This window comes from Bos mutus, chromosome 6 (assembly GCF_027580195.1).
Source record: "Bos mutus isolate GX-2022 chromosome 6, NWIPB_WYAK_1.1, whole genome shotgun sequence".
In the NCBI taxonomy this organism is placed as follows: Eukaryota; Metazoa; Chordata; class Mammalia; order Artiodactyla; family Bovidae; genus Bos; species Bos mutus.
In genome coordinates this window covers 115,977,888-115,992,578 of record NC_091622.1, presented here as the reverse complement: position 1 = coordinate 115,992,578, position 14,691 = coordinate 115,977,888, and the positions used below count along the sequence as shown (strand labels likewise).

The window sequence follows — 14,691 nt, the reverse complement described above, 5'->3', positions numbered from 1 at the left end:
GGCCCGGCTGCCTCCCTCTCACCAGCGGCAGCCGTCAGTGGCTCCAAGCTGATCCCTGCCAGCCTCTGGCCCTAGGATGAGGCTGTGGCTGGTTTAGACCAGCTCCATCCACGAATGTCCTTCTCCTCTGTACCTTTTCTTATAAAGACAACACCTAATCCAGTAGAAAAGGAGTACAGCAAGGCTGTGTATTGTCACCCTGCTTATTTAACTTCTATGCAGAGTACATCATGAGAAATGCTGGGCCGGACGAAGCAAAAGCTGGAATCAAGATTGCCAGGAGAAATATCAATAACCTCAGATATGTAGATGACACCACCCTTATGGCAGAAAGTGAAGAGGAATTAAAGAGCCTTTTGATGAACGTAAAAGAGGAGAGACAAAAAGTTGGCTTAAAGCTCAACATTCAGAAAACTAAGATCATGGCATCTGGTCCCATCACTTTATGGCAAATAGATGAGGAAAGAATGGCAGACTTTATGTTTTTGGGGGGCTCCAAAATTGCTGCAGATGGTGACTGCAGCCATGAAATTAAAAGTTGCTTGCTCCTTGGAAGAAAAGCTATGACCAACCTATACTATGCTAAGTCACTTCAGTCGTGTCTGACTCTGCGACCCCATAGACGGCAGCCCACCAGGCTCCCCCGTCCCTGGGATTCTCCAGGCAAGAACACTGGAGTGGGCTGCCATTTCCTTCTCCAATGCATGAAAGTGAAAAGTGAAAAGTGAAGTCGCTCAGTCCTGTCCGACTCTTAGCGACCCCATGGACTGCAGCCTAATAGGCTCCTCCGTCCATGGGGTTTTCCAAGCAAGAGTACTGGAGTGGGGTGCCATTGCCTTCTCCGATGACCAACCTAGACAGCATATTAAAAAGCAGAGACATCATTTTGCCAACAAAGGTCCATCTAGTCAAGGCTATGGTTTTTCCAGTAGTCAGGTATGGATATGAGAGGTGGACTATAAAGAAAGCTGAGCACCAAAGAATGGATGCTTTTGAACTGTGGTGTTGGAGAAGACTCTTGAGAGACCCTTGGATGGCAAGGAGATCCAACCAGTCCATCCTAAAGGAAATAAGTCCTGAATATTCATTGGAAGGACTGATGTTGAAGCTGAAACTCCAATACTTTGGCCACCTGATGCAAAGAGCTGACTCATTTGAAAAGATCCTGATGCTGGGAAAGATCAAGGGTGGGAGGAGAAGCAGATGACAGATGATGAGATGGTTAGATGGCATCACTGACTCAATGGACATGAGTTTGAGTGAACTCCAGGAGTTGGTGATGGACAGGGAGGCCTGGCGTGCTGCAGTCCATGGGGTCACAAAGAGTCAGACATGACTGAGCGACTGAACTGAACTGAACTGAATCCAGTAGAGCTCATCTTAACTGGGTTACATCTGCAAAGACTGTAGGGGGCTTCGCTGATGACTCAGACAGTAAAGAATTTTCTGCCAATGCAAGAGACCCAGGTTCAATCCCTAGGTTGGGAAGATCCCCTGGAGGAGGAAATGGCAACCCACTCCAGTATTCTTGCCTGGAGAATTCTATGGACACAGGAGCCTGGCAGGCCACAGTTCATGGGGTCACAAAGAGTCAGACACAACTGAGCAATTACCACTGTGAAGACTATTTCCAAATAGATTCCCTTTCACAGATTCCAGGCTAAAAAAACAAAAGGCAGAAGTTGATCCACCAGGACCTTCTTTACAGTTTTAAAAAAGATCAAGCCCCGTGGTGCCATGGGGATGCCTGCCCCTACTTCCCTGCCCCCAAAGCTCTCCTATGACCCCCTAACCCACCCCATGGAGGCGGAATGCCACTTGGTTGCAGTCATAGCCACAGGTCCTTTTCTGATTGAGTTAAGCGAAGCTATTAAAATTCTGCAAGCTTGAAGGATTCCATCTCTTCTGCCCTCTGCCCCTGGATCCATGTAGGTAACGGCCTGAGTGAGTGTGGGCTGCTCCCAGCTCTGGCCAGGGAGGCAGGCAGTGTTAGCAAGGCCTCCTGCCAGCACCCGAAGTCACGCCTTCTCTGTAGGGCTGGCAGCAAAGGTGACGCTCCCTCCATCTGAGCTCTCTGCTGTTCCAGGACTGGGGTGGAGAACTGACAGTGTTTCGATCAGTTCAGTTCAGTCACTCAGTCGTGTCCTACTCTGTGACCCCATGGACCGCAGCACGCCAGGCCTCCCTGTCGCTTCTAAAGTTTACTCAAACTCATGTCCATAGAGTTGGTGATGCCATCCAACCATCTCATCCTCTGTTGTCCCTTCTCTTCCTGCCCTCAATCTTTACCAGCATCAGGGGCTTTTCAAATGAGCCAGTTCTTCACATCAGGTGGTCAAAGTATTGGAGTTTCAGCTTCAGCATCAGTCCTTCCAATGAATATTCAGGATTGATTTCCTTTAGGATGAACTGGTTTGATCTCCTTGCTGTCCAAGGGACTCTCAAGAGTCTTCTCCAACACCACAGTTCAGAAGCATCAATTCTTCGGCGCTCAGCTGTCTTTATAGTCCAACTCTCACATCCATACATGAGTCCTGGAAAAACCATAGCTTTGACTTGATGGACCTTTGTTGGCAAAGTAATGTCTCTGCTTTTTAATATGCTGTCTAGGTTGGTTATAGCTCTTCTTCCAAGGAGCAAGCATCTTTTAGGTTCATGGCTGCAATCACCGTCTGCAGCATTTACCTCCCCTCAAAACCCAAACAGAAACATCCTAAGTGTCTGTGAACAGGAGACTAAGTAAGTAAATCAGGGAAGCTCCACAAAATGGAATTGTGTGCAGCCCCTAAAAAGTGATGGAAGGCCAGAGATGACCCATGCCCTGGGTCTGGGTACAGAATCGCTGCCTTGGACATGAGTGCAGAGAGGAGGCAGTCTGGAGGGAGCGACATCGCCAGCAAGGGCAAAGCTCCTGGCACAGTATGGCTCTAGCGAGTGCAGCCGCATCTCCACTAGACCCACCAGCCCCTCCAGGGAGGTGGCGGCATGATTCTCGGCATTGCTGGCTCTCCAACGATGTCACTTCTTACATGCTCAGTGTCAGTTGGAGAGCTGCCTCCTGTTCGGTGCTGACCCATGGGATCATTGCCTCAGACCCCGCTGTGGCCCCAGGGTTGTTCCCCAGGCCCTGCCTCCCGTCCACCTCAGCCCCCCGACCACCCGCCTGGTGCTGGGGGCAGGCACAGTCCCCCTTGGCTGCTTCCCCTGCCACTTCTGCCACCCTGGTGGGCGGGAGGCCACCCAGGTTTCTGAGTGGCCGCCCCTGCAGGCTGGGACACGCCTGCAGGCTGGGGCGCCCATGCCCCGTGGGGCAATCCGTAGCCAGTGGGGAGGGGAGGTTGGAGGGGAGACCACAACTGCATCTCCGTTCCTCTCCTCCCTCCTTCCTCAGCTGTGCCAGGGCCCGGGGCCAAGTGGTCGCACCTGCTGCCTGACTAGCTGCGTCTCTGGCTCCTGGTGAACGAGGGTGTGCTCTCTGCCCAGCATGCTGACCCAGGACTGCGACTCTCCTGTGAGGTGTTTGCCCCGGGCTCTCCTCAGCGATCAGCCACACAGGACAGGACCAGGTGCCCCAGATCTTGGTGGCCTAAACAGCTTCGTGTCTCATAGTCTGTGGGTCAGTCATTTGGGCTGGGCTGAGCTGGGCACTTCTGCCAGTCTTGCCCGTGGTCACATTGCAGCCATGGTCAGCTGGCAGGTGACTGAGGCTGGAAGGCCAGCCCCTGGCCCAGCCGGGAGACTCAGCCACTCCATGGGCACCACCACTGCCCCTGCCGCTGCGGGTGGGCTCACAAAGGACCGCAGTCATCCTTAGTCTCCCTGGGGCCTCTGCAGACCCTGCAGGGCGGGGCCCGGGGTGTTCCGATCGTCTTCGGAGGAAGCAATCCTGCCTCCTGCTGCTGTGCCTGCCCTCTGCGCACCCCGCAGCTCATGCTACTGCCCTGCAGCCACCCCCCTGGAAGGTTGTAGGTCCTCACTCCATGCTGCAGGCTCCAGGCATCGAGACCCAAGTCTACGCTACTCTGAAGATTATGGCAGCAGAGAGGGAAGAGGTTTCAGCTCCTGACACCACTGCCCAGACCAGCACAGACTCAGAGGGGCTCCCTCACCCGGCCCACTCTTCCAGCTCCGCATCCGCTCCCTCCAGGCCCCCGAGGGTGACCTCTGTTCTCTCCATGTCCCCACCTCCCCTGCCCTGTGCACCACAGCTGAGCCACACACCTCCTGGTTCCATTTCCAAGAGGCTTGCTGGCCAGAGTCTGCCCTGGTGTCGGGCAGTGGGTGGGGGCAGGGGTGCATGTCCACCCCAGCCTGGGTCCGAGCCCCTGAAGCTCCCCTCTGCCCCCCACATTACCACCTCCCCCTCATCCCTCCAGTGACACATCTTGTGGAAGGACAAGGTCCTAATGGACGTGTCCGTTTTCTGCACCACAGAGTAAATGATATTTTGGAACGCGAACTCCGATTTCCTCACCCTTTCCAGCCTCTTGCCTGGTTCATTTTAATTTCAGGGCACTTGCTCCTTATGAAACTGCATCCTCTCCACAGTTTGGGACAGGGACCTAGAACTCTCTCCATGCGATAGCTATCCAGACACGCCTTGTCAACAGCTCCCCGGGCGGACTTGCTGATAAAATCCCACACTGTGATGAGGTAAAATTAGCAGGAACCTCACATTTCCTCAAACACTTTCCAAGTTCACCTGGAGAAGTTACCTGCTGTGCCTGATGGACGCTTGAACACCAAAAAAATTGAAGATCATGGCATCAAGTCCCCTCACTTCTTGGAAAATGGATGGAAAAAGGCAAACAGTGAGGGACTTCTTTTCTTGGCTCCAAAGTCACTGCAGGCGGTGGCGGCAGCCATGACACTAAAAGACGCTCGCTCCTTGGAAGAAAAACCATGACCAACCCAGACAGCATATTAAAAAGCAGAGACATCACTTTGCTGACAGAGGTCCATCTAGTCAAAGCTCTGGTTTTTCCAGTGGTCATGTACAGATGTGAGAGGTGGACCGTAAAGGAGGCTGAGCACCAAAGAACTGATGCTTCTGAACTGTGTTGTTGGAGAAGACTCTCGAGAGTCCCTTAGACAACAAGGAGATCCAACCAGTCCATCCTAAAGGAGATCAGTCCTGAGTATCCATTGGAAGGACTGATGCTGAAGCTGAAGCTCCAATACTTTGGCCACCTGATGTGAAGAGCCAACTCACTGGAAAAGACCCTGATGCTGGGAAAGATTGAGGGCAGGAGGAGAAGGGCAGGACAGAAGATGAGATGGTTGGATGGCATCGTTGACTCAACGGACATGAGTCTGAGCAAGCTCCAGGAGATGGTGGAGGACAGGGAGGCCTGGCGTGCTGCAGTCCGTGGGGTCGCAGAGTCGGACACGACTGAGCGACTGAACAGCAACGTGTGCACTGCACAGCTGCCTCTCAAAGGTGAAGCTCACGGGTGCACCCCACAGGAGCCTCTCGGACACCCCTCTCTGCACACTTTAAAGGCACCCCTAAATGGAACATCTAATTGCATCGAGTCCACCCCTGGGGCTGCTCAAGAGCCTGGGACCCACCAGTGGGCACGTTGAGAAGTGACCGGGGAGGAGCCCCCCTGCAGGTGAGGTGGCCAGGTGTTTACACCATGTGCCCAGGGCTCCTCAGGGCACTAACACCTCAGTTCCCATACCTATGAGCACTTCAGGGGGCAGCAAAACCCACCAGCAAGTCACTGTGGGCCCCCTTCACGCCCACCCACGGCCACCACGGGTCTTGCACGGGTGCTCTGCCCCGAGCCCAGGGCCAGGCCCTCTGCCCCCACACAGGGGAGAATCACTCCTCCTTCCCTCAGCCCTGCAGAGGCAGAGAGAGGAAAAGCAGAAACAGGGAAGGTGGCCCCCGGCAGGGTGAGCACAGGGCCTGGGAAACGCACCCCCAGAGATCTGGCTCTTCTGGGCCATTTGGCCGGATGGCCACCTCGTCACGGGCACGGCCCTCACATCCAGCGCGGGCTGGACTCCGGCTCATGGTGGGAGGGGGCCCTGGAAGCTTCCCGGGGCTGGATTTAGAGCGAGGTGACCCTCAGCCTGGGCCCCAGTCCAAGCTCTGCAGCTCTGGCCCACGGCACCTGTGCCCCCACCCCACCTCTCGCTGCCCCCGGCCGTGGCCACGCTCCCTAATCTGGGAGAGCGGGGCCCTCAGTGCAGCCCTGAAAGGCCTCTGCTGCGTGAAGAAGCGGAGGCGGGACAGAGCGGCTCCAGGCCAGCACCCTAAGCTCGGCCAGCTGGGCCTTTGTGGCTGATGCAGCTGCCGGGCACCCGCCCAGGGCCCACACGGAAGGCCCCCCAAATGGAGACTGGTGCTGAGCAAGCTTGTGCAACCGCGGAGGTGCTAGCGCCACACTCCCACACGCATGCGCACAGATGGACGCCCACACATGCATGTCACGTCCACACATTTCCACCAGCTCAGTCACACAGCCCTGCCTCCTAGTTATGAGCGTGATGACGACATAGACACGGTAGCATAAGAAAGACAAAGAGACGAGGCCCTTCTCCCGGCCCTCCATGACTTGGTCTCTAGCTAAACCTCCCTGCTTCCGCCTCTGGCCAGGGTGCTCAGCACCCCTCTGGCTGCTGCAGAAGGCGAGCCCAGAACACCAGCCCCCCGACTTTGCTGAGTGATGTGCACGCTGGTGGGCAGAGCTCCTACCCTTAACTGCGCTGTGGTCCCCGAGCACACATGCACACTCACATGCATGCATCCTCGTGCACACCCAGCATGTGCACTCACAGGCATGTACACATATCTGCACATGGTTTCTTGTGTGAAGGGAAGTGAAAGGAACTCCTGCAACTGGAGAGTCAGGCAGACCTGGGGTGAGTCCTCCAGCTGTAACCCAAGCTTTTTCATCTCGTCTCAGCTCACAAGGAGGTTGGGATCGGACCTTGAGGAGGGAGGGTGGCAAGGCGCTCAGCCGGAGGCCCCCGCTGCTGTCTGGGCCCACGGGTCCCTGTGTGAGGCCCAGATGCTCGCTCAGGTGTGATCTTGTCCGTAACACTGGGTACTGCTGGCAGAGCCACCCTGGGCTCTGTGTGAGCAGAGGGCCTGGCAGCCTGAGTAAGGGTCCCAGCAAGTAGGGGCTGGGCCGAGAAGAGAGGAGTGTGGTGGGCACTCGTGGAGACCACTCCTAACTAGAGATGCAGGCTCTTGACAGAGAATAGCCCCCTATTGGGGCCCCGCCTCCACCCCTCCTCCCCTCTCCCCACTTCCCTCCCCAAGGTGGGCAGCGCAGTCAGGGGTCCACCCCCACCCCCTGAGCAGAGCTCTGCCCCGCCGCCCAGCACACCTGAGCCCGGGTCTGGGGGCCCAGGAGACCTGGGGCTGCTGCTGGACCATCCCCGATCCTTGGGTGGCCCCTCATGGCATTTGTGCCATCACCTCTCCCTGGGGGTGGGTGGGAGGGCCTGCCCCATGCCAGGACCTCTGCCACAGGCAGAAGGCCCTGAGCTATTACCCCGCAGCCCCCAGCCCAGGTGGTCTGATGTTCCCAGGAAGCAGGCGGTCCGGGCCCCACGGGGAGGGAGGGCAGGTGTGGGCAGGTCAGCTGGCGTGGTAATCTCCACTAAGACAGGCTTTGCTGATGGCAGTGTTTGCTGGAGGGCCCTGTGCGCAGGGGCGGGTGCTGCTCTCGGACGGGCAGCCGGACACCATGAGCCTCAGTGAGGGGCAGGTGCACAGGTTCCTGGACCAGAACCCCGGCTTCGCGGACCAGTACTTTGGGAGGAAGCTGAGCCCGGAGGATGTGGCCAGTGCCTGCGAGGACGGGTGCCCCGAGGGCTGCACCAGCTTCCGAGAGCTGTGCCAGGTGGAGGAGAGCGCGGCCCTGTTCGAGCTGGTGCAGGACATGCAGGAGAACGTGAACATGGAGCGCGTGGTCTTCAAGATCCTGCGGCGCCTCTGCTCCATCCTGCATGCCGACCGCTGCAGCCTCTTCATGTACCGCCAGCGCAACGGTGTGGCCGAGCTCGCCACCCGCCTCTTCAGCGTGCAGCCCGACAGCGTCCTGGAGGACTGCCTGGTGCCTCCTGACTCCGAGATCGTCTTCCCGCTGGACATCGGGGTCGTGGGCCACGTGGCTCAGACCAAGAAGATGGTGAACGTCCAGGACGTGATGGAGGTGGGGTCCGCAGGCCCCAGGGGTGCTCAGGTTTTAGGGGGTAGCGAGCGGAGCGGGGGCAGCGAGCGGAGCAGAGCCAGCTCAGAGCTTGCCGGGGGAGGCCTGAGGTGGCAGGGAGGACTCCTGCTGCCCCTTGAGGCATGACCCCCGGGGCAGGGTTAGGGCAGGAAGATCTCTGGGCAGAGACTAGTGCAGAGGCCCAGAAAGGCGGGGCTGCTGGACCCCAGAGCCCTGAGCTCACAGCCTCGTCAGAGACCGCACCGCCTGCCGGGCTGGGCAAGCTTGGAGGTTCAGAAGTTGGTCCAGGTTCCCTGCTGGCCTAGTGGTTAGGACGCTGCGCTTTCTCTGCCGTGGCCTGAGATTCAGTCCCTGGTAGGGGAGGAGATCCAAAAGTGTCTCCGCCAGAAAAAAAATGAATATATAAAAAATAAAGAAGCTGGCCCAGGGCGCCCAGGGGCCGAGGGGCGGGACTGGGGTCAACACCTGCGGGGCATGTGGGTAGGGGCCCACGATGGGCACAGGCAGGGCTGGCTGCCTCTTCCGTCCTCCCCAACCCCTCGGGAGAGTCACAGGTCTCGCCTGAGAGCGGCTCCACCCCCTCCCTGCTGCAACGGGTCCAGAGGGAGGCACCCACAGGGACAGGCCGCTGCCACAGCAGCCGCAACCCCTTGTCCCTCGAGACAAAAACAGACTTTTGGACAGACCCCCAGGCCCCTGACTCCGGACTGCAATCCTCTTAAACTTATCTCCTCAAACAAGCCTCGGTCCAGCGACCTGAATATGCTAATCTCTGGGATTAGCTTCATCTTCACTTCCTTTTTAGGAAATGGGTCACCCAAGAATCGGAGGGTCCAGAGCGTAAATTACCAGGAAAACATCCTGCAGAAGTTGGGGGGCTGCACCGAGAGCCCCCCCGCCCCTCCCTCCCCCTCCCCCACTTCATCCCACCCCTCCCCTCTGTGAGCCTCCACCCCCCACCCCCCGACCCAAACCTGTGCTGTTGGTTCTGAGGTTCTGGTCCAAGGGGCTGGAGGGGGTGCCGCCAGGTGGCCGCTGAGAACCGAGGGCTCGTGGGGAGACAGCGGGCGGAGGTCGAACACAGAGGAGAGTGGTGGTGCCCGGCAAGGCCAGGGTCTCTGAACCCGTGTCACTGAGGCATGTAGACTGTCATGGGGAGCAGTTGCTGTGTGCAGGCGGACCAGGAGGCAGGCAGGCCCAGGCCTGGGCAGTAGGCACAGGGTTGGGGGCACTTTAAAGAAGTCACAGGGCTTGCCTGGGTCTGAGGGACAGGGAGACAAGGCCCAGGTTCCCTCTCTGGGGTGGTGTGTGGATGCCAATCCTTGGAAAGGGTACAGGCGGGCAGGTGTTTCTGGGCATGAGGTCCAGGTTGCAAGGGGCAACTGGACCAGGACAAAGCTCAGATGAGCTATTTTCTTCAACTGGCCCCTGACCAGGGAGAGGCCCTGAAGAGCAACTCCGAGACCAGGGGAACCTGCCCTGGGGGCCAGACATGGACAGAGGTCTCATCGTTGGGGCATGAAACCCCGTGGAGCAGATGCCTGCTGGAGCAGGGGCCCAGGAGGTCCGCGGGGCTGGCAGACAGGTCCTGAGCATGGAAGCGGGCTCAGGGCGGCTGAGGGCAGGAGGAGACTGCAGCCTGGACCAGGAGGAGCTTGGGGACACAGGGACTAGACAGACTCAGGAGGCATCTGGAAGGCCAGTTAGCAGCTGTGGAGGTGCTGGGCCTGCTCGTAGCCAAGCTCTGCAGTCTGAGGTTCGAGAGCTGGGGGTCGCTGGCTCTGAGATGGGGTGATAAGGACTGAGCCAAGCTGGAACCTCCAGCACAGGCCATGGGCTGTGTCTGCATATGCTTCCCAGGCTCCTGATACCCAGGGCGTGGCCCCCTGGGTCTTAGCACTGGCCTGGGCAGCTTAGCCGTGACCCCCAGAGACAAGGGGGACCAGGACTCCGGGTCCACAGAGCGATGGCCTCTCCCTTCTCTCCTCTCATCTCGTAGTGCCCCCACTTCAGCTCCTTCGCGGATGAGCTGACCGACTATGTGACGAGGAACATCCTGGCCACACCCATCATGAACGGCAAAGATGTTGTGGCTGTGATCATGGCTGTGAACAAGCTGGATGGCCCATGTTTCACAAGTGAAGACGAAGACGTGAGTGTCTGGGGACCCTCCAGGTGCGCACGCCTGTGCCTGGGGGCGGTATCTGCATGGCCGCTCTCCTCGCATGGCCCCGGGGGCTCACCTGCTGCAAGTCAGCCCACAGGCGAGGTCGCTGCAGGGCGTGAGGTCCCCGCTCTCAGCCGCTGGGCGTCTCCTCTGCAAACACATACCTGGGCGAGCGTCTGAAAGCCGGGGTTTTTCACTGCTGCTGCCACAACCTCTGTTTCAGGTTTTCCTGAAATACCTGAACTTCGGGACATTAAACCTGAAGATCTACCACTTGAGCTACCTGCACAACTGCGAGACTCGCCGTGGCCAGGTACCGCACGCGCCCAGGCGTCTCTCAGAACAGAGGCACGAGGTGCCATGGGCACCTGGGTACCTTGAGGGAGAGGGCCCAGGGATTTGTGCTTGTGGGTCAGAGCTGTGAGTATGCGGAGCTGAGGGCACGGAAGCCAGGACCCTGTGGGAGGCCGGTGGCCTTGCCCTCGGGCCCAGGGCTGTGACCACCTGCAAACCTGGCGTCACCACTGCGCCTTAGAAGCCACCTCCAGCCTTCTCCAGAAGGAGCAGGGGCGGATCATGAAGGTACAGCAGGGTCAGAGAGTCCCGGCACTCTTTAGCCAAGCCTGTAGGTGGACTCTGCCCCAGCCACACAGGAAAGAAATTGCCTCCAGGACTGGAGTCTGCTTTGTCCCTGAGCGAGGAGGCCTCGGGGCCTCAGCGGGGTCCGGCCCACCTTCCTCTGTGCAGAGGGGGAGGTGGGGGGACGCTCAGGGGAGGGAGGGGGTGAGAGGGGGCCCGGCAGGGCTGGCAGCCAGCAGGGCTGGACTACAGTGTGGGGCTGAGAGCAAGGCCGGGCGTGGGGCCGGCAGAGCCCACGGAGAGCTGCAAAGTGCTCTTAGAAGGGCCGCTGGGTGGACGGGGGCTCCACACTGTGGGGACGGGGCTGCACCAGAGGCTGATGCCTACTTCCTTCTTTCTGTTATCATTTGTCCATCAGTCTGGACACGGGTATTCTTTATGCTTTAGTGTAACCCAGCATGACTAGACTGATTATGTTGTTCAACTCCTCTTCCCAGTGGCTCCTGTGCCCTCTGCATGCCCACCGACCCATCACTCTGCGTGGCTTTTGTTCAGCTGGTAGGCGGCTGGGTGGGCTTTTCGTTTCGGGCTTCTGTGCATCTTAGTGCTTCCCACGTAACTTCCTTACTCTCGCGCATCCTTACTCTCTACAAAATGCTCCTGTCTCCTTTGATTTTTCTGCCCAGTCCTGGAATTACCCATTCCTCAAGGGGACTGGCTCCTTTTGTTGGAGACAGTCTTAGAAACAATGTCCAGAGCACCAGGTGTGACCTTGGCGTGGCTTTCAAGCCCTCCGTCGGCGGAGCACAGAGGCCTGGGCGCGTGCGCACAGCTGAGCCGGTTTCTGCCGTTGCCACCTGCATCTTCACTCCTGCTGATGTCTCCCGCCGCCCCTCGCGAGTCATTCAGGCCCCTCCCCCGGCTCCCGGCTCTGCTCTTGGTTTGGGCTGTCCCTTCTCGGTGCGCGTGTGCGGCAGGGTCACAGCTGTAACCTGGGACCCACAGGAGGCAAGTCCATCACCAGAGCCCAGAGCGTGTGCACTCTGTCTTTGCTCTTGCAGACGCCATCATTTCCAAAATGCTGAGGGCGGCGCCTCTCCCTGCCCCTTCCGTGAGGAGGTCTCTTGCATTCCCTTGTCACAGTCTGCATTCTTTCCTGGAATCCTCCAATCTACTAAATGATTTTTTATTTGCAAACATTACAGTTCATTCTTTGTGCTGTAGCTTTTTATAGATCTCGACAAGTGCATCATGGCATGTATCTACCCATACGGTGTCATAAAGAATCATTTCACCACCCTAAAAACCCCCACCTCCACCAAAGCCCTGACAACTAGTATTTTCACTGTCTCCTTAGTTTTGCCTTTTGCTGACTGTCATATACTTGCAGTCATACAGTATGGAGGGTGTCAGGACTGGCTGCTTTCACTTGGTAATATGCATTTAGGGTTCCTGCATGTCTTTTCATGGCTTGGTAGCCCAGTTCTTTTCATTGTTGAATAATATACCAAAGACTGGATGCATCACAATTTATTTATCGATTCACCCATAGAAGGACATCTTGATTGCTTCCAGTTTGGGGCAATCATGAATAAAACTGCTATAAACATTTGTAGACAGGTTTTTGCGTGGGCATGAATTTTCAATTCGATTGAGTAAATACCAAAGAGTGTGATTGCTGGATAATATGGTATATAATTGTGTATGAGTTTGTGAGAAACTGTCCCGAAGTGGCTGTCCTGCTTTACATCCCCACCAACAATGAACGAAAGTCCCTGTGGCTCTGTCTGCATCTCTGCCAGTGTTTCAGATTTTGCTCATTCTTACCGCTGCTTTGATTCACAGCTCTAATGACAAGTGACTTTGGACATCTTTTCATGTCATCTTTATTTGTCAACTGTATTTCCTACTCTTTGGTGAGGTGTCTGTTCAGATCTTTTGCCTGTTTGAAATCAGATTGTTTTTTTCTTATTGTTTAGTTTCAAGAGTTTTTTGTAACATTGGGTTTTAAGTCCTTTATCAGATATGTATTTTGCAAATATTTTCTCCAGTGGTATAGCTTGTCTTTTCATTCTCTTACCAGTACATTTGGAAAAAAAGTTTTATATTCTCTTTTTTTAAATTGAAGTGTAGTTGATTTACAATGTTATGTTAATTTCTGCTATATAACCAAGTTATTCAGTTATATATATGTATACATTCTTTTTCAAATACTCTTCCCCATTATAGTTTACCATAGGGTATTGACTCAGAGAAGGCAATGGCACCCCACTCCAGTACTCTTGCCTGGAAAATCCCATGGACGGAGGAGCCTGGTAGGCTGCAGTCCTTGGGGTCGCTAGGAGTCGGACACTACTGAGCGACTTCACTTTTACTCTTCACTTTCCTGCATTGGAGAAGGAAATGGCAGCCCACTCCAATGGTCTTGCCTAGAGAATCCCAGGGACGGAGGAGCCTGGTGGGCTGCCGTCTATGGGGTCGCACAGAGTCGGACACGACTGAAGCGCCTTAGCAGCAGCAGCAGCAGGGTATTGACCATAGTTCCCTGTGCTACACAGGAGGACCTTGCTGTTTATCCACCCTATACACAGTGACTTACATCTGCTAACCCCACCCTCCCACTCCACCCCTCTGCAACCCCCTTCCCCTTGGTAACCACTGTCCATGAGTCTGAAAACATGTTTTTAATTTTAATAAATTTATTTAATATAGATTGATATAGTAAGTATAATATATATGGTAAAATATTAATAATCATAATATTAATTTAAATATAAAGTTAATTACAATATAATTAATTGTATTAATAAACATAATATATTAAATAACTTTACTAGGATGGATTGTAGTTGAGCGTTACACCTTAAAACTCCTCAGCAAACTCAGAGTCATCTGGCTTCTGTCCTATGCCACCTTCTAGCAGCTTTATACTCTGCACTTCACACTCAGGTCTCTGAGTCAATCTCAAGAAGGCTGCAAGGTTTGTGTCTACATACCATTTTTTGCATATGCTATCCAGTTGTTCCAGCAACAGTCAGTGAAAAGGCCAGCCTTTTCCCACTGAATTTCTTTGTTTCTTTGTCAGGCTGCAGTTGACTGGTTCATGTGCATCTATTTCTGGGCTTTCTTTTCAGTTCCATTGATCTGTGTTCCTACTTTTCACCAATACCATGCTGTACTGATCACTATAGCTTCATAGTCTTGAAGATGGGAATATCAACTTTTTTTTTCCTGCAGTATTGTACTGGCTATTTTGTGGTTTTTGCCTTTCCATATAAATTTTAAAATCAGTTTGTCCATATGCACAAAATAGCTCGCTGACATTTTAACTGGTTCTGGATTAGATCTGCACATTAGGTTGAGAAGTGGCGTCTTAACAATAAGGAGTTTCCAGTTCATGAATGGAGAATATCTGTTTACTTAGATTGTCCTTGATTTCTTCAGAGTTTTCTCAAAGTTGCATATGGATTCAGTACATATTGAGTTACTTTGTGCCTAAGTATTTAATTTTATGCTGATGTAAGTGGTATTGTGTTTTTAATTTCAAGTGCCAGCTGTTCACTGCTCATATAAAGGGAAGCAACCGACTTTCATTACATGTCAACTTTATTATCTTATAACCTTAAGACAATAATTAGTTCCAGGAAGTTTTAAAAATTGATCCCTTGGTGTTTTCCCATGAATGATCATGTCATCTGCAAGTAAAGACAGTTTTATTCCTTCCTTCCCCATCTCTCTCCGTTGTTCTTTCTC

At 54.8% G+C, this 14,691-nt stretch overlaps 1 protein-coding gene across 1 annotated transcript in view; it reads left to right on the top strand.

The window, feature by feature from the left end:
• Positions 1-7,706: 7,706 nt before the first annotated feature.
• PDE6B (phosphodiesterase 6B) overlaps positions 7,707-14,691 on the top strand; it is a 33,005-nt gene continuing 26,020 nt past the window's right edge. Inside the window, exons 1-3 of the mRNA XM_070372844.1 lie at positions 7,707-8,174; positions 10,192-10,344; positions 10,583-10,672. Of these exons, the coding sequence (XP_070228945.1) occupies positions 7,707-8,174; positions 10,192-10,344; positions 10,583-10,672 (711 nt within the window). The remainder of the gene's footprint in view (positions 8,175-10,191; positions 10,345-10,582; positions 10,673-14,691) is intronic.